Source organism: Mixophyes fleayi, chromosome 10, assembly GCF_038048845.1.
Source record: "Mixophyes fleayi isolate aMixFle1 chromosome 10, aMixFle1.hap1, whole genome shotgun sequence".
NCBI classification, from domain to species: Eukaryota; Metazoa; Chordata; class Amphibia; order Anura; family Limnodynastidae; genus Mixophyes; species Mixophyes fleayi.
The window spans coordinates 56,694,248-56,711,538 of NC_134411.1; the positions used below are offsets into that span (position 1 = coordinate 56,694,248).

Sequence of the window (17,291 nt, forward strand, 5' to 3'; positions counted from 1 at the left end):
AGCACAAAAATAAGCAGTGGGCACAGGGGGACCATTGTTACTCACTTACAAAGAGTGCAATAAATACAAAGAGGAAGATTCAATTACATGAAAAGTGCATATGGAGCCTCCAAAGTTGATCAGGCTCTGTGACGATGACCTGCCTGAAATCTTAGCTTTTGATTGCACCTCAAAAGAGAAGATATCCGTACAGTGTTAATCGCAATTGTGCACAGGAGCAGGTTCCCAAAGCACTTTGTGGTTAATTGGAGGTGCCCCAAAGTGTAAAAAGCATGTCATGGCTTGGAAAACTTACATAGTTTCCTGATGAGGTACTAATCCGTGTCTTTTAATCCAAACTTCATGTACTACATTGTTTGCTTCTGTACACCCACAGGCCAAAGAAAGCATAGACCAACTAGTTTACCTGTGCCAAACAGACAAAGATGAAGTTAAAGAGGCTGCCAAACATAGTTTGATGCTATTTGGTAAGTGTATCAAATGTATATACGAACAATGTATATACGAACAATAAAATAGTGTGATTGTTGCTTCATGTAAAAAATGGTATGTCAAGTCACTTTTGAGGTAACTAAGTAGGCAAGGCTTGTAATTGTATGTTTAACTGGGTATATAATGGAGGTTACATCTGCATGCCCTTCCATATGTCTTTATTCTTTATGTGAAAATGCTTTATGTTATATTTGTAAATAAATTAGTGCAAAGCCGCATATGGTGGAACAATTCCAATGTGATTTATCTAGGATTATAAAAATACAAAGTTGCAATTATTAATGAAAATTGCATTTGTGGTATAGCATAGCAACCAATCAAATTGTCAATTTTCGATTTCAACTCAGAGAATTTGGTTGCTATGGGTTCCAGGACATTTTCTTCATTTACCTTTGGAATAGTTTTCATTAATAATTTCCAATATCTCTGTAGCTTGCTGATGTTAGTGTGCAAAACTAAATCCTTTAACAGATCTGATTATTTTTGTATTGCGAGGTGAGATGTATGATCACAATTCGCTTGAATAACCTCCATACCATTGATGCTAAGAATAAAACCCTAATTTTATATAACTACTCAGTGTTAAGCTTAAGAAAATATGCACTGAAAAACATTGTTGTATATTGGTTACACAAAATATTATGTTCCATAATAAATTGTGCTGAATTATTTATTAACTATCTAATCACAAGGACATACAAAACATTTAAAATACCACTAAACCAAATTAAAAGGCTTCCTATAAATGAAAGAAAAATGTTGTCCGGCGCTCAGAAACAAACAAAATATAAAAATCACTGTGTCAGTATATATATAAAGGAGAATTTTGTGCACAGTATATTGGGGTTAAGCTCACCTGCCAGCGTCAAGGCATCTCCTGTAGGTGAGTCCCTAAGCTAGTGATACAAATTTGTATTCAGGGTGTTCCATTTAAAACCTTCCCTATCTTATAGAGCCTGCAGCACCTGTAGGGAGGGGTCAACTCCCAAAAACAAACTAGAAAATCTTGAAAGAGAAAAAGGCGCATTTCTTTAAATTAATGAAATGTGTACAAGTGTACAAAATCATTTTGAGACGGCAGCCAAGAACAAATAAGACCAATGTGCAAGTAGTGCAAATAAAAGAAAAATGTTGTCCATTCAAATACATATACATATCAAAGAATAGCATCAATGCCATTGCACAGGACAATGACCCAATATAAAGATTTTATGTCACACGTTACCAGAAAATAGTGTGATTCCCACCATATACATTCAAGGTCTCTAATAATAGACGTGTAATCTTTAGTTAAGGATGGTAATGAGTATACTATGGTTGTAAAAATTAAAGATACTTGTAAAGATGGGGATGTGAGGAATTTAATCAATGAGGTCTCACAGGGGAGGGTCTGTTACACTCTTGCGAATTTTAGGCAATTGATGTGTCAAGTATAGTGTTTTTACATGCATGACTATCTTTCATTTCACAACATGGCAAGCATAGCTGATGCAAGTTCACTGAGATTCAATCAGGTGATCAATGACATAACAGAGGTGAGAAGTTGAACTCACATTCAAATCTTCTCTGCCTGTCATTTACTGCAAGAGTATTAGCTTTGCTGTTCTGAGCTCCTGAGCAAGTTATCCTGATTACTACTTGACTCCTGATTATTGACCTGGCTTGTTCCTGGTTCCGTGAGACTTGGAAACAGACTATATACTGCAATACTGCACTGACAGATTGTTTTTGATCTTTGACTTTTTCCTGACTATTCCCATGCAAGTTGATTCTGTTTTGTGTTGCCTACATCCTGCTGAACTCTGTTTGTCTGACTATTCTGCCTTCTGAGCTACTCCTGTAGTGCTCCGCCCACTACAAGGGCTTGGTTAGTACAGGCAGCCAAATCGACACCACCTTGCGGTGAGATCTGGGGCTAGATTTACTAAGCTGCGGGTTTGAAAAAGTGGGGATGTTGCCTATAGCAACCAATCAGATTCTAGCTTTCATTTATTTAGTACTTTCTACAAAATGACAGCTAGAATCTGATTGGTTGCTATAGGCAACATCCCTACTTTTTCAAACCCGCAGCTTAGTAAATCTAGCCCCTGGTGTAGTAACTTTGACACAGGCAGAGAGCGGTGGTATGTAGTAAATTTATAAACTTAAATGGGATCTTGTTGTTTTGTTTTTTTTGTTTTTTTAATTTTAAGTACATTCATCCGACCCACACCCCCCCCCCCCTCCACCCCCCTCCACATGCTGGCTGGAACAACAAAGCCAAGCTAGGCTAAAGTCGGAGTTATCTATACAGTAGGTGGTGGTGTTCTCTGTCAGCATAACTCTGAACTTTGTCTAAAAGCCTTGTGGGTGGGGTTCAGTAAATTCGAGGGCTGCCATGTAAACGGCTTTACCCAAAAAGGCCTTCTTTTGTAGAGGATTATTAGAATATCAACGTTTTGAAATGGCTGCTGATAAGATAATTGCCTGTACTTATTTATGTAGCAAATATGAATTCATTGTCGCGCATGTCAAGGTATGGGAAGGCACAAGTTATACTAAATCATGGTAAACACACCACAAATAACACTGATTTTACAGGTTGGCAAACATCTAACATTCTTAATCAATTTCCTTCATGTCTTCTAAGACAGCACTCAGAGTGAGATCATCTTTCTGAGAAGCCTGGAGAGGGAATTTGGGATAATAATCTTTAGTAAGGAGAAAAATGTATATGCTTAAAACTGAGAGGTGAGCAAATGTTCCTCTGAGTCTTCCAGTAGCACATTTCAAGAGGTTTATAGAGTAACAGCGTACAGACCAAATGCCACTTCATTGCTGCCTAGAATTCAAATCCTTAAGTTAATTTTCTAGATAACCAAAAACGTGTGTGCAGCAGTGATTCTGGTTTGGGCCATCTTGAAGTCTTAGGCCTTAGAGACTTTTCACCCCATCCATGGTCCTGTGAAATAAATGAAGATACTTGTGGCTATCTTGAATTTTTTTTTTTTTCATATTTTTTTTCTTGTTGACCTCTAAATGATGCAATTGTTCTTCATTCTTGACAGACAAAGGGACAAACATAGGTAGAAACTTAGAGATGAAAATCAGGGAGAAGTTTGAGTACTACTGTATTGTGTAGAAAGTTCACAAGGATACACAAGTCTGATTGCAATCAGGTGGACAGGATTAATGAAAGAAACTGTAGGTTGCAATAGACAAAAGGTGTGGCGATTATGTAGTATATCTAATGACTGATTGCTATTTTCAGTTAAATTCATGTATCCCAATGTATATTGTATGTAACCTTGTAATAGAATCTCAAAGTGTGCTTTGCTAGATGACATAAATGTGAACTTATGCAAGTACCAGTAATCTTTTGAAACTAGCCAGGCCTGGGATAGATAAGGGTCTTGGGGGAGTTTGAACCCAAAGTTGTAAACCATCTAGCCCAGCATGAAGGAGCAGAGGGGAGAACTCGAGGTCTGGTGAACATTCCATCTCCAGACATCCCTAGTTCACTTTGAAGCCCTGTAACATTTGGGAGATCAATTTGTCTTTATTGACAGCTAAACTCCAAATGTAGGGGGTGAGAGTTATGAGGAAAAAAGGGTTTAAAATCTTCTGCTCTTAGACATCAAATTGTTCATTTCTTTGAGGGAGCCTGTCAAGGCTGGAATGTGCCATTCTCCTCAATGTGTATTCCTCACACGCCAAATCCTGAACTTGTAAGGAAGGACTTTGGTTTTATTTCCTATTTTATTTTGTGAAACTCTTTTGTGCAAAACCCATTGTATGTCTGTTTATTACCTTTTTGTATATAAACCTTGGAAATATTTTTCAGAGTAAACATTTAATCTAGCGTATTTCTCTGTGATTCTTTGTGAACTTACGACGCCCAGGGAGGCTCATGATACATGTGTATGTGATTTAAGTGTGAAACATTAATAAGTGGTTCTGGTGAACGTAAGGACACCATAATAAATCCTTTGTGGTGGCAGAAAAAGTGTATTCATTGTTAATTAACTAAGGTAACACCAGTCACAGCCAGCTGTTCAGATTGCTGTATCTGGGACAGGCTGGGCGTTCGTGACAAAAGGGTTGCAAAGTAACCCTAATAGCTGTCAATATGCAGTGTAACCTCATTGTGAGGAAGAAAGCACACTGTCTGTGCTTAAAGTGCCTTTTTAATTAAACTTTTAATCAGTACAAATTTATTTATTTTAAAATTATTTTATTTGCTTGGAAATAAAAAAGTATTAGACCCATGTTATTGAAGTAACTACACATACAAAATGATATCAAAGATTGAAACGTAGACGTCTTTCTACTTTAAAATATAAAACTAACAACTTTAGCTGTCAAACATTGTGATTAACATCTCCTGTACATTCTTGGACAGAATGCTTGTTTGAAAGGCATGTCTCTAGTTCGGCGGTTCCCAAACTGTGCGCTGCGGCGCTGTCACTGGGGTGCCGCAGGCCAGACATAAAAAAAAGATAGAACACAGAAACTTACCAATCCGTCGGGCGCCGGGACCCAGCAGCCTCCTCTCTTCCGCAGCTGTCACTGAATATCGACGTCAGTAATAAGCTGCTGCGGGAGAGAGGAGGCTGCTGGTTCCCGGCGCCCGACGGATTGGTAAGTTTCTTTGTTCTTTCTGTTTTTTATGGCTGGCGCGGGGCAGAGAAGGGGGAACAGAGAGCAGATGATGGGGACAACGGGGCAGAGAAGGGGGAACAGAGAGCAGAGAAGGGGGGACAGCGGGGCAGAGAAGGGGGGACAGAGAGCAGAGGATGGTGACAGCGGGGCAGAGAAGGGGGGACAGAGAGCAGAGGATGGTGACAGCGGGGCAGAGAAGGGGGGACAGAGAGCAGAGGATGGGGACAGCGGGGCAGAGAAGGGGGAACAGAGAGCAGAGAAGGGGTGACAGCGGGCAGAGAAGGGGTGACAGCGGGCAGAGAAGGGGTAACAGCGGGTAGAGAAGGGGGACAGAGAGCAGAGGATTGTAACAGCGGGTAGAGAAGGGGGGACAGAGCAGAGAATGGGGACAGCGGGGCAGAGGATGGGAACAGCGGGGCAGAGGATGGAGACAGCGGGGCAGAGAAGGGGGGACAAAGAGCAGAGGATGGAGACAGCGGGGCAGAGAAGGGGGGACAGAGAGCAGAGGATGGGGACAGCGGGGCAGAGAAGGGGGGACAGAGAGCAGAGGATGGGGGCTGAGAAGGGGGACAGCGGGACAGAGGATGGTGACAGCGTAGCAGAGGATGGTGACAGCGGGCAGAGAAAGGGGAACAGAGAGCAGAGAATGGTGACAGCGGGCAGAGAAGGGGGACAGAGAGCAGAGGATGGTGACAGCGGGTCAGAGAAGGGGGGACAGAGCAGAGGATGGTGACAGTGGGCAGAGAAGGGGGACAGAGAGCAGAGAAGGGGGGACAGCGGGGCAGAGAAGGGGGGACAGCGGGGCAGAGAAGGGGGACAGCGTGGCAGAGAAGGGGGACAGCGTGGCAGAGAAGGGGGACAGCGTGGCAGAGAAGGGGGGACAGAGCAGAGGATGGGGACAGCGGGGCAGAGAAGGGGGGACAGAGAGCAGAGGATGGTGACAGCAGGGCAGAGAAGGGGGGACAGAGAGCAGAGGATGGGGACAGCGGGGCAGAGAAGGGGTAACAGAGAGCAGAGAAGGGGTGACAGCGGGCAGAGAAGGGGTGACAGCGGGCAAAGAAGGGGTAACAGCGGGTAGAGAAGGGGGACAGAGAGCAGAGGATGGTAACAGCGGGTAGAGAAGGGGGGACAGAGAGCAGAGGATGGTGACAGCAGGGCAGAGAAGGGGTAACAGAGAGCAGAGGATGGGGACAGCGGGGCAGAGAAGGGGTAACAGAGAGCAGAGAAGGGGTGACAGCGGGCAGAGAAGGGGTGACAGCGGGCAGAGAAGGGGTAACAGCGGGTAGAGAAGGGGGACAGAGAGCAGAGGATGGTAACAGCGGGTAGAGAAGGGGGGACAGAGAGCAGAGGATTGTAACAGCGGGTAGAGAAGGGGGGACAGAGCAGAGGATGGGGACAGCGGGGCAGAGGATGGGAACAGCGGGGCAGAGGATGGAGACAGCGGGGCAGAGAAGGGGGGACAAAGAGCAGAGGATGGAGACAGCGGGGCAGAGAAGGGGGGACAGAGAGCAGAGGATGGGGGCAGAGAAGGGGGGACAGAGAGCAGAGGATGGGGGCTGAGAAGGGGGACAGCGGGACAGAGGATGGTGACAGCGTAGCAGAGGATGGTGACAGCGGGCAGAGAAGGGGGGACAGAGAGCAGAGAATGGTGACAGCGGGCAGAGAAGGGGGACAGAGAGCAGAGGATGGTGACAGCGGGGCAGAGAAGGGGGGACAGAGAGCAGAGGATGGTGACAGTGGGCAGAGAAGGGGGACAGAGAGCAGAGGATGGTGACAGCGGGGCAGAGAAGGGGGGACAGCGGGGCAGAGAAGGGGGACAGCGGGGCAGAGAAGGGGGACAGCGTGCAGAGAAGGGGGACAGCGTGGCAGAGAAGGGGGACAGCGTGCAGAGAAGGGGGGACAGCGGGGCAGAGAAGGGGGGACAGAGCAGAGGATGGGGACAGCGGGGCAGAGAAGGGGGGACAGAAAGCAGAGGATGGTGACAGCAGGGCAGAGAAGGGGGGACAGAGAGCAGAGGATGGGGACAGCGGGGCAGAGAAGGGGGGACAGAGAGCAGAGGATGGTGACAGTGGGCAGAGAAGGGGGACAGAGAGCAGAGGATGGTGACAGCGGGGCAGAGAAGGGGGGACAGCGGGGCAGAGAAGGGGGGGCAGCGGGGCAGAGAAGGGGGGGCAGCGGGGAGAGAAGGGGGACAGCGAGGCAGAGAAGGGGGGGCAGCGGGGCAGAGAAGGGGGGACAGAGCAGAGGATGGGGACAGCGGGGCAGAGAAGGGGGGACAGAGAGCAGAGGATGGGGACAGCGGGGCAGAGAAGGGGGGACAGAGAGCAGAGGATGGGGACAGCGGGGCAGAGAAGGGGGGACAGAGAGCAGAGGATGGGGACAGCGGGCAGAGAAGGGGTGACAGCGGGCAGAGAAGGGGTGACAGCGGGCAGAGGATGGTGACAGCGGGGCAGAGAAGGGGGGACACAGAGCAGAGGATGGTGAAAGCGGGGCAGAGAAGGGGGGACACAGAGCAGAGGATGGTGAAAGCGGGGCAGAGAAGGGGGGACAGAGAGCAGAGGATGGTGACAGCGGGGCAGAGAAGGGGTGACAGAGAGCAGAGGATGGTGACAGTGGGCAGAGAAGGGGGACAGACAGCAGAGGATGGTGACAGCGGGGCAGAGAAGGGGGGACATCGGGGCAGAGAAGGGGGGACAGAGAGCAGAGGATGGTGACAGTGGGCAGAGAAGGGGGACAGACAGCAGAGGATGGTGACAGCGGGGCAGAGAAGGGGGGACATCGGGGCAGAGAAGGGGGGACATCGGGGCAGAGAAGGGGGGACAGCGGGGCAGAGAAGGGGGGCAGCGGGGCAGAGAAGGGGGGACAGCGGGGAGAGAAGGGGGACAGCGAGGCAGAGAAGGGGGGACAGCGGGGCAGAGAAGGGGGGACAGAGCAGAGGATGGGGACAGCGGGGCAGAGAAGGGGGGACAGAGAGCAGAGGATGGTGACAGCGGGGCAGAGAAGGGGGGACAGAGCAGAGGATGGGGACAGCGGGGCAGAGAAGGGGGGACAGAGAGCAGAGGATGGGGACAGCGGGCAGAGAAGGGGGACAGAGAGCAGAGGATGGTGACAGCGGGGCAGAGAAGGGGGGACAGAGAGCAGAGGATGGTGACAGTGGGCAGAGAAGGGGGACAGACAGCAGAGGATGGTGACAGCGGGGCAGAGAAGGGGGGACATCGGGGCAGAGAAGGGGGGACAGCGGGGCAGAGAAGGGGGGACAGCTGGGCAGAGAAGGGGGGCAGCGGGGCAGAGAAGGGGGGACAGCGGGGAGAGAAGGGGGACAGCGAGGCAGAGAAGGGGGGACAGCGGGGCAGAGAAGGGGGGACAGAGCAGAGGATGGGGACAGCGGGGCAGAGAAGGGGGGACAGAGAGCAGAGGATGGGGACAGTGGGCAGAGAAGGGGGACAGACAGCAGAGGATGGTGACAGCGGGGCAGAGAAGGGGGGACATCGGGGCAGAGAAGGGGGGACAGCGGGGCAGAGAAGGGGGGCAGCGGGGCAGAGAAGGGGGGACAGCGGGGAGAGAAGGGGGACAGCGAGGCAGAGAAGGGGGGACAGCGGGGCAGAGAAGGGGGGACAGAGCAGAGGATGGGGACAGCGGGGCAGAGAAGGGGGGACAGAGAGCAGAGGATGGGGACAGCGGGGCAGAGAAGGGGGGACAGAGAGCAGAGGATGGGGACAGCGGGGCAGAGAAGGGGGGACAGAGAGCAGAGGATGGGGACAGCGGGGCAGAGAAGGGGGGACAGAGAGCAGAGGATGGGGACAGCGGGGCAGAGAAGGGGGGACAGAGAGCAGAGGATGGGGACAGCGGGGCAGAGAAGGGGGGACAGAGAGCAGAGGATGGGGACAGCGGGCAGAGAAGGGGGGACAGAGAGCAGAGAAGGGGTGACAGCGGGCAGAGAAGGGGTGACAGCGGGCAGAGAAGGGGTGACAGCGGGCAGAGGATGGTGACAGCGGGGCAGAGAAGGGGGGACACAGAGCAGAGGATGGTGAAAGCGGGGCAGAGAAGGGGGGACAGAGAGCAGAGGATGGTGACAGCGGGGCAGAGAAGGGGTGACAGCGGGGCAGAGAAGGGGTGACAGCGGGGCAGAGAAGGGGTGACAGCGAGGCAGAGAAGGGGGGACAGAGAGCAGAGGATGGTGACAGCGGGGCAGAGAAGGGGGGACAGAGCAGAGGATGGTGACAGCGGGGCAGAGAAGGGGGGACAGAGAGCAGAGGATGGGGACAGCGGGCAGAGAAGGGGTGACAGAGAGCAGAGAAGGGGTGACAGAGAGCAGAGAAGGGGTGACAGCGGGCAGAGAAGGGGTGACAGCGGGCAGAGAAGGGGTGACAGCGGGCAGAGGATGGTGATAGCGGGCAGAGGATGGTGATAGCGGGCAGAGGATGGTGATAGCGGGCAGAGGATGGTGACAGCGGGCAGAGGATGGTGACAGCGGGGCAGAGAAGGGGGACAGAGAGCAGAGGATGGTGACAGTGGGCAGAGGATGGTGACAGTGGGCAGAGAAGGGGGGACAGAGAGCAGAGGATGGTGACAGCGGGGCAGAGGATGGTGACAGCGGGCAGAGAAGGGGGGACAGAGAGCAGAGGATGGTGACAGCGGGGCAGAGAAGGGGGGACAGCGGAGCAGAGAAGGGGGTACAGCGGGGCAGAGAAGGGGGGACAGAGCAGAGGATGGTGACAGCGGGGCAGAGAAGGGGGGACAGAGAGCAGAGGATGGTGACAGCGGGGCAGAGAAGGGGGGACAGAGAGCAGAGGATGGTGACAGCGGGGCAGAGAGTGGGGGACAGAGCAGAGCATGGTGACAGCGGGGCAGAGAAGGGGGGACAGAGAGCAGAGGATGGGGACAGAGAGCAGAGGATGGGGACAGAGAGCAGAGGATGGTGACAGAGAGCAGAGGATGGGGACAGAGAGCAGAGGATGGGGACAGAGAGCAGAGGATGGGGACAGAGAGCAGAGGATGGGGACAGAGAGCAGAGGATGGGTGACAGCGGGCAGAGAAGGGGGGACAGCGGGCAGAGAAGGGGGGACAGCGGGCAGAGAAGGGGGGACAGAGAGCAGAGGATGGTGACAGCGGGCAGAGAAGGGGGGACAGAGAGCAGAGGATGGTGACAGCGGGGCAGAGAAGGGGGGACAGAGAGCAGAGGATGGGGACAGCGGGGCAGAGAAGGGGGGACAGAGAGCAGAGGATGGGGACAGCGGGGCAGAGAAGGGGGACAGAGAGCAGAGGATGGGGACAGCGGGGCAGAGAAGGGGGGACAGAGAGCAGAGGATGGTGACAGTGGGCAGAGAAGGGGGGACAGAGAGCAGAGGATGGTGACAGCGGGGCAGAGAAGGGGGGACAGCGGGGCAGAGGATGGATACAGCGGGGCAGTGAAGGGGGGACAGAGAGCAGAGGATGGGGACAGCGGGGCAGAGGATGGGGACAGCGGGGCAGAGGATGGGGACAGCGGGGCAGAGGATGGGGACAGCGGGGCAGAGGATGGGGACAGCGGGGCAGAGGATGGGGACAGCGGGGCAGAGGATGGGGACAGCGGGGCAGAGGATGGGGACAGCGGGGCAGAGAAGGGGGGACAGCGGAGCAGAGAAGGGGGTACAGCAGGGCAGAGAAGGGGGGACAGAGCAGAGTATGGTGACAGCGGGGCAGAGAAGGGGGGACAGAGAGCAGAGGATGGTGACAGCGGGGCAGAGAAGGGGGGACAGAGAGCAGAGGATGGTGACAGCAGGGCAGAGAGTGGGGGACAGAGCAGAGCATGGTGACAGCGGGGCAGAGAAGGGGGGACAGAGAGCAGAGGATGGGGACAGAGAGCAGAGGATGGGGACAGAGAGCAGAGGATGGGGACAGAGAGCAGAGGATGGGGACAGAGAGGCAGACAGCGTGAGAGAGGGCAGTGGAGGGGGACACAGCGTGAGAGAGGGCAGTGGAGGGGGACACAGCGTGAGAGAGGGCAGTGGAGGGGGACACATCGTGAGAGAGGGCAGTGGAGGGGGACACAGCGTGAGAGAGGGCAGTGGAGGGGGACACAGCGTGAGAGAGGGCAGAGGAGGGGGACACACACAGTTCCCTAGGGAACAACCTCGGCGCTTGAAGTCAGCAGACAACCCTCGTTATGGGAATATTCTTTGGGTAACCCTGCAGCTTAGACCACGGTTCATCTAGCCGTGTAATAAACAGAAAAATACACAAAAGTGTCCAGCGCTGGGAATCAACCCTCTGCATATATACAATCGCTCTTTATAAAATACACACTTTGAGTGAAATACACATATTTATTGGAACTTGAGTTCCTGCAAAAATTACACACTTCCCAAATGGGGAGCTAATATATAAAAACAAACAACAATAATAATGTTTATATTGGGCTGAAAGTGCTAATATAGTCCAACCGTTATATAACATAAATGGTTAAATTTGTTGAAAGGCAGACCAGTATAAACAGCTATTTTAAACATACTTTCTCTCCTGGTTCATCTGACAAATACTAGTATCTGTCATGTAAAATACGAATGCATGCATGATTCAAAAAATATAGGTAGAGATCTCACTTCCTAAAAAATGTATGGTGTGTTTAAAAAATAAAAATAAAAACAAAATTGAAGAGATGCGCTATATTAGAATAGCTACTTCATATACTTTCCACAATGAACAAGTAATCTCCAGTAGAATTAGACAAATCCGTGAATACAGAGTTAGACTTGTTCCTTGTCTATACGGTGAAAGCAGTTCATACCATCTTCCTTTCTACACGTATATGGAATCCCGCAACATCGGAAAAGGTAAGTCTGTAATGTAATAATTCTTACCGCATCCTATAATCCTTTTTGAGAGGTGCAGGGAAGCGTGAATCCACCTGTGCAAAGTTCTTGAACCGCCCGGATATCCGATGATGTTTCCACTAAAAGGAGTGTAATTTCCAATTCAAGCATACAGGAACTGATATGCTGTATTTTCGTTCCGCTTGATTATGACACCAATGGAAACGTCGGAGCATATATCTATCCAAGTATTATTTCTCTCCACACAGCGCTGTGTATAATAGAAAAACCTGAAGGCAAATCTTTTTGCTCACTGACGCGTTTCGTCCCGTTCCAAGCGGGACTTTTTCAAAGTAATGCTCCGATATCCTCAGCTCCTATTTAAGGAACATAGGGGCGTGGTTATCCTCACGGGACATTAGTATTTAAAGTGCACTCTTCTCTTTATCACCTCTCCTCGGTCCATTCATAAGGACAACTATATGGAATACTCGTATATCAATTAATTATTTATTCCGCTGATTCCGTATAATCCAATAACTTCTTATGAATAATTAAACATTTTGATCCACCCCTACAAGGCACTATATACCAGTCTCAAGGAGTGGAGAATCATTTGAATGTTTTATATATGTTTCTTTCTTCATTTTTTACTCTTATTCCAAGATGATGAGACTCACTATTCTTCAAACAATGTTGTTTCATTCATTTCTTCATATCTATCGCCAAATCTATATGTATATGTGTAAAAAATGGGGGGGGGGGGGGGGAAGAGAGGGAGGGGGAGGGGGAGGGAAAACCCTCATATCATACAATGTAAAAGGCAAATTTCAATCCTTTCAGCTCTTTTTTCAAGAGCATAGTGACATCACGGAGTTTATCATAATAGAACATATCATATAGGTTTCAATTTTTCCGGACATTTCTCCCAATTTTATCTTATTGTATATAAACATCATGATCATATTGATGTATATCCAATCTCTTTATCCGTACATACAAAGTGAGATACTGACCACGATTATTCCAATCTATAGTTGTATTTAAATATATACACACTCTCAAACCCTTTCTATAGTAAACTGAAACGATAGATTTTTGTCCTCTGCAGTTACACTGCTTGGTATTTCATATAAGGCGTATGTTCAAAAACATCTAAAACCATTATTCCAAAAATATCCTCCCATATGAATCACTGCTGTTAAATATCCTAGTCCATATCATAAAAATCTAATGCCTCATTCAACCCATTCGGACAAAGAGTCCCCAATTTAAATATCCAGGATGATTCACATAGACAGATTTTCTTATATCTGTCCCCTCTTCTCACAGTAAGAGATATATGTTCAAGGCCGACAATCCTAAGACATTCTGGATTCTTTCCATGAATCTCAGAATAATGTCTCGAAACGCTATTGGTGGGAAGACCATTCAGAATGTTCCGCCTATGCTCACGAAACCTTGCTTTTAGGGGTCTGAATGGTACGACCCACATACTGGAGCTTACAACTGCATTCTAACATATATACAGTGTAAGGAGTATCGCAATTAATAAATTGTTTAATTTGGTATTCAGTTCCACATGAGTTAGATCTTACTTTGTTGACTTTATTTAAAATGTAACCACATGTCAGACATCTATTTTTGCCACATTTGTAACATCCCTTAGGTTTATTGGGAAGCCAAGTGTTACTTTTTTCTACTGGTTCTTGTTTCAGCATACTTGGAGCCAACATTCTCTTTAGATCTAAATTTTTCTTGAAGATCACTTTAGGCTTGTCTTCTAAATAATTTTTTAGTACATTGTCCTCTTTCAGAATACTAAAATTTCTCTTAACAATATTATGGATTTGTTTTGATTTAGCATTATAGACCGAAATGAAAGCTGGATTACTGTTATCAAAATTCTTTCTTTTTTCTTTGCGGTCATACGTAGATTTTAACAGCTCATCCCTTTTAAGGGTTAAAGTACCTTTAGCAGCTTCACTGAGTATTCTCTCAGGGTATCCTCTTTTGCTAAAGTTATCCAGCATTATATTGGATTGGGTTAGAAAATCTAGATCTTCAGAACAATTCCTTCTAAGTCTGCCTAATTGTCCCCTGGGTATGTTATTAATCCATGGGCGGTGATGTCCACTTTCATAATGTAAGTAATTACATACATCAGTAGGTTTATTGTAGTTAGAAGTGACAATCCTATTATCACATGCTGTTACTGTGACATCCAAAAAATTAACCGTGTTTTTATCAAAAGTGTGAGTGAACTTTAAATAAATGTATTATTGTTCAAAAATTCTACAAAGTCCGATGCTGATTCTGCATTGCCCTTCCAAACAAAAAACAAATCATCAATATATCGACCGTATAGGACCAGGTTCGCACCGAACCTGCCGCCCCATATTAGTTCTTCCTCTACTTGTCCCATATATAGGTTCGCAAAGCTCGGCGCGAACCTGGTCCCCATCGCCGTGCCTAGAATCTGTAAATAAAATCGATTTTCAAATAAAAAATAATTATGACTTAAAATAAATCTAATTGAATCCAAAATTAATTGACGTTTATCTATAGTTAGATCAATGTCACTGTCCAGCATTTTCCTCCCAGCCTCTATTCCTCCTTCATGGGGTATATTCGTGTATAACGCTTGTACGTCAAGTGTCAGGAAGCCATAATCTGGTTTCCACTCGACTCGGTTCACAATGTTTAAAAAATGAATAGTGTCCTTAATATATGAAGATAGACCAGGAATAAACTTCTGCAAATGATAATCCACAAAGGATGAAAGATTTGACGTCAATGAACTAATCCCCGATATTATGGGGCGTCCTGGGGGAGAAATCAGGGACTTGTGAAGTTTTGGGAGATGGTAATATATGGGGATTATCGGATATTCCACATATAAAAATTGATATTCTTCCTTAGATATTATGTTGTTGTTCATCGCTGTGAACAACAATGTTTTTAGTTCTATCTGAAAACTTAGTGTGGGATCTTTTTGTAACGGTAGATAGCAGAATGGATCTCCCAATTGTCTAAGGGCTTCCTGAATATATAGATTCCGGTCCATAATAACCACTCCACCCCCTTTGTCCGCAGATCTTATTACTATGGAGGGGTCTTTTTGTAATTCCTTCAGTGCCTGTTTTTCCTTCCAATGTAAATTGGAATGGCATCTCGGGTGACCTACTTGAAAATCCTCTTTCTGATTGAAATTCCTTCCTCTGTTCTTATTTGTCCCATTACATATTGACATAAAGTCATGTAAGGTTTTGTTATAAAAAATTGTAATTGCTGGACTTTTGTGACTTAAGGGATAAAAATTAGAACTACGTTTGAAAATAGAACTTGGGACTTCCTTCTGAATACCATCCAAGCTGTTATTTATATCAAAAATAGGTATGTCTTCTATACTTTCTATTTTATTTTCCTCCCATAATGTTTCTAAAATATCCAAACCATTCTGATCATTTTTATCAAGAATAATAGGAACTCCCTCCACTGCATTGGTCTTTAGTTTTTTTGTTGCAAAATATCTCTTTCTACAAAGGGTACGTACATATTTATTCAAATCTATAAAGAGGTCAAATAGATTTGGCTCCCTTGTTGGAGCGAAATTTAGACCCCTCGATAGCAATTTTATTTGATAGATAGTGAGCTCTTTTTTGGACAAGTTGAATATCCCCCTAGTCTCTATCTTATCCTCGTTCTCCTTGCATCGTTTTTTGTTTGGAAGGGCAATGCAGAATCAGCATCGGACTTTGTAGAATTTTTGAACAATAATACATTTAATTTAAAGTTCACTCACACTTTTGATAAAAACACGGTTAATTTTTTGGATGTCACAGTAACAGCATGTGATAATAGGATTGTCACTTCTAACTACAATAAACCTACTGATGTATGTAATTACTTACATTATGAAAGTGGACATCACCGCCCATGGATTAATAACATACCCAGGGGACAATTAGGCAGACTTAGAAGGAATTGTTCTGAAGATCTAGATTTTCTAACCCAATCCAATATAATGCTGGATAACTTTAGCAAAAGGGGATACCCTGAGAGAATACTCAGTGAAGCTGCTAAAGGTACTTTAACCCTTAAAAGGGATGAGCTGTTAAAATCTACGTATGACCAAAAAGAAAAAAGAAAGAATTTTGATAACAGTAATCCAGCTTTCATTTCGGTCTATAATGCTAAATCAAAACAAATCCATAATATTGTTAAGAGAAATTTTAGTATTCTGAAAGAGGACAATGTACTAAAAAATTATTTAGAAGACAAGCCTAAAGTGATCTTCAAGAAAAATTTAGATCTAAAGAGAATGTTGGCTCCAAGTATGCTGAAACAAGAACCAGTAGAAAAAAGTAACACTTGGCTTCCCAATAAACCTAAGGGATGTTACAAATGTGGCAAAAATAGATGTCTGACATGTGGTTACATTTTAAATAAAGTCAACAAAGTAAGATCTAACTCATGTGGAACTGAATACCAAATTAAACAATTTATTAATTGCGATACTCCTTACACTGTATATATGTTAGAATGCAGTTGTAAGCTCCAGTATGTGGGTCGTACCATTCAGACCCCTAAAAGCAAGGTTTCGTGAGCATAGGCGGAACATTCTGAATGGTCTTCCCACCCATAGCGTTTCGAGACATTATTCTGAGATTCATGGAAAGAATCCAGAATGTCTTAGGATTGTTGGCCTTGAACATATATCTCTTACTGTGAGAAGAGGGGACAGATATAAGAAAATCTGTCTATGTGAATCATCCTGGATATTTAAATTGGGGACTCTTTGTCCGAATGGGTTGAATGAGGCATTAGATTTTTATGATATGGACTAGGATATTTAACAGCAGTGATTCATATGGGAGGATATTTTTGGAATAATGGTTTTAGATGTTTTTGAACATACGCCTTATATGAAATACCAAGCAGTGTAACTGCAGAGGACAAAAATTTATCGTTTCAGTTTACTATAGAAAGGGTTTGAGAGTGTGTATATATTTAAATACAACTATAGATTGGAATAATCGTGGTCAGTATCTCACTTTGTATGTACGGATAAAGAGATTGGATATACATCAATATGATCATGATGTTTATATACAATAAGATAAAATTGGGAGAACTGTCCGGAAAAATTGAAACCTATATGATATGTTCTATTATGATAAACTCCGTGATGTCACTATGCTCTTGAAAAAAGAGCTGAAAGGATTGAAATTTGCCTTTTACATTGTATGATATGAGGGTTTTCCCTCCCCCTCCCCCTCCCTCTCTCCCCCCCCCCCCCATTTTTTACACATATACATATAGATTTGGCGATAGATATGAAGAAATGAATGAAACAACATTGTT

The 17,291-nt window shown here is 46.6% G+C and overlaps 1 protein-coding gene and 1 long non-coding RNA gene across 3 annotated transcripts in view; one reads left to right on the forward strand and one right to left on the reverse strand.

Annotated features, from left to right (window-relative positions):
• The window catches only part of RIPOR1 (RHO family interacting cell polarization regulator 1), a 280,592-nt gene that overhangs the window by 234,849 nt on the left and 28,452 nt on the right, over nt 1-17,291 (forward strand). For both annotated transcript variants that reach the window (XM_075188806.1, XM_075188805.1), the window contains exon 21: nt 377-467. In XM_075188806.1, coding sequence (XP_075044907.1) covers nt 377-467 — 91 coding nt within the window. The remainder of the gene's footprint in view (nt 1-376; nt 468-17,291) is intronic.
• Nucleotides 2,716-17,291, reverse strand: part of LOC142104239 (uncharacterized) — an 82,239-nt gene continuing 67,663 nt past the window's right edge. The window contains exon 3 of the long non-coding RNA XR_012679539.1: nt 2,716-3,433. This is a non-coding gene — a long non-coding RNA (uncharacterized LOC142104239). The remainder of the gene's footprint in view (nt 3,434-17,291) is intronic.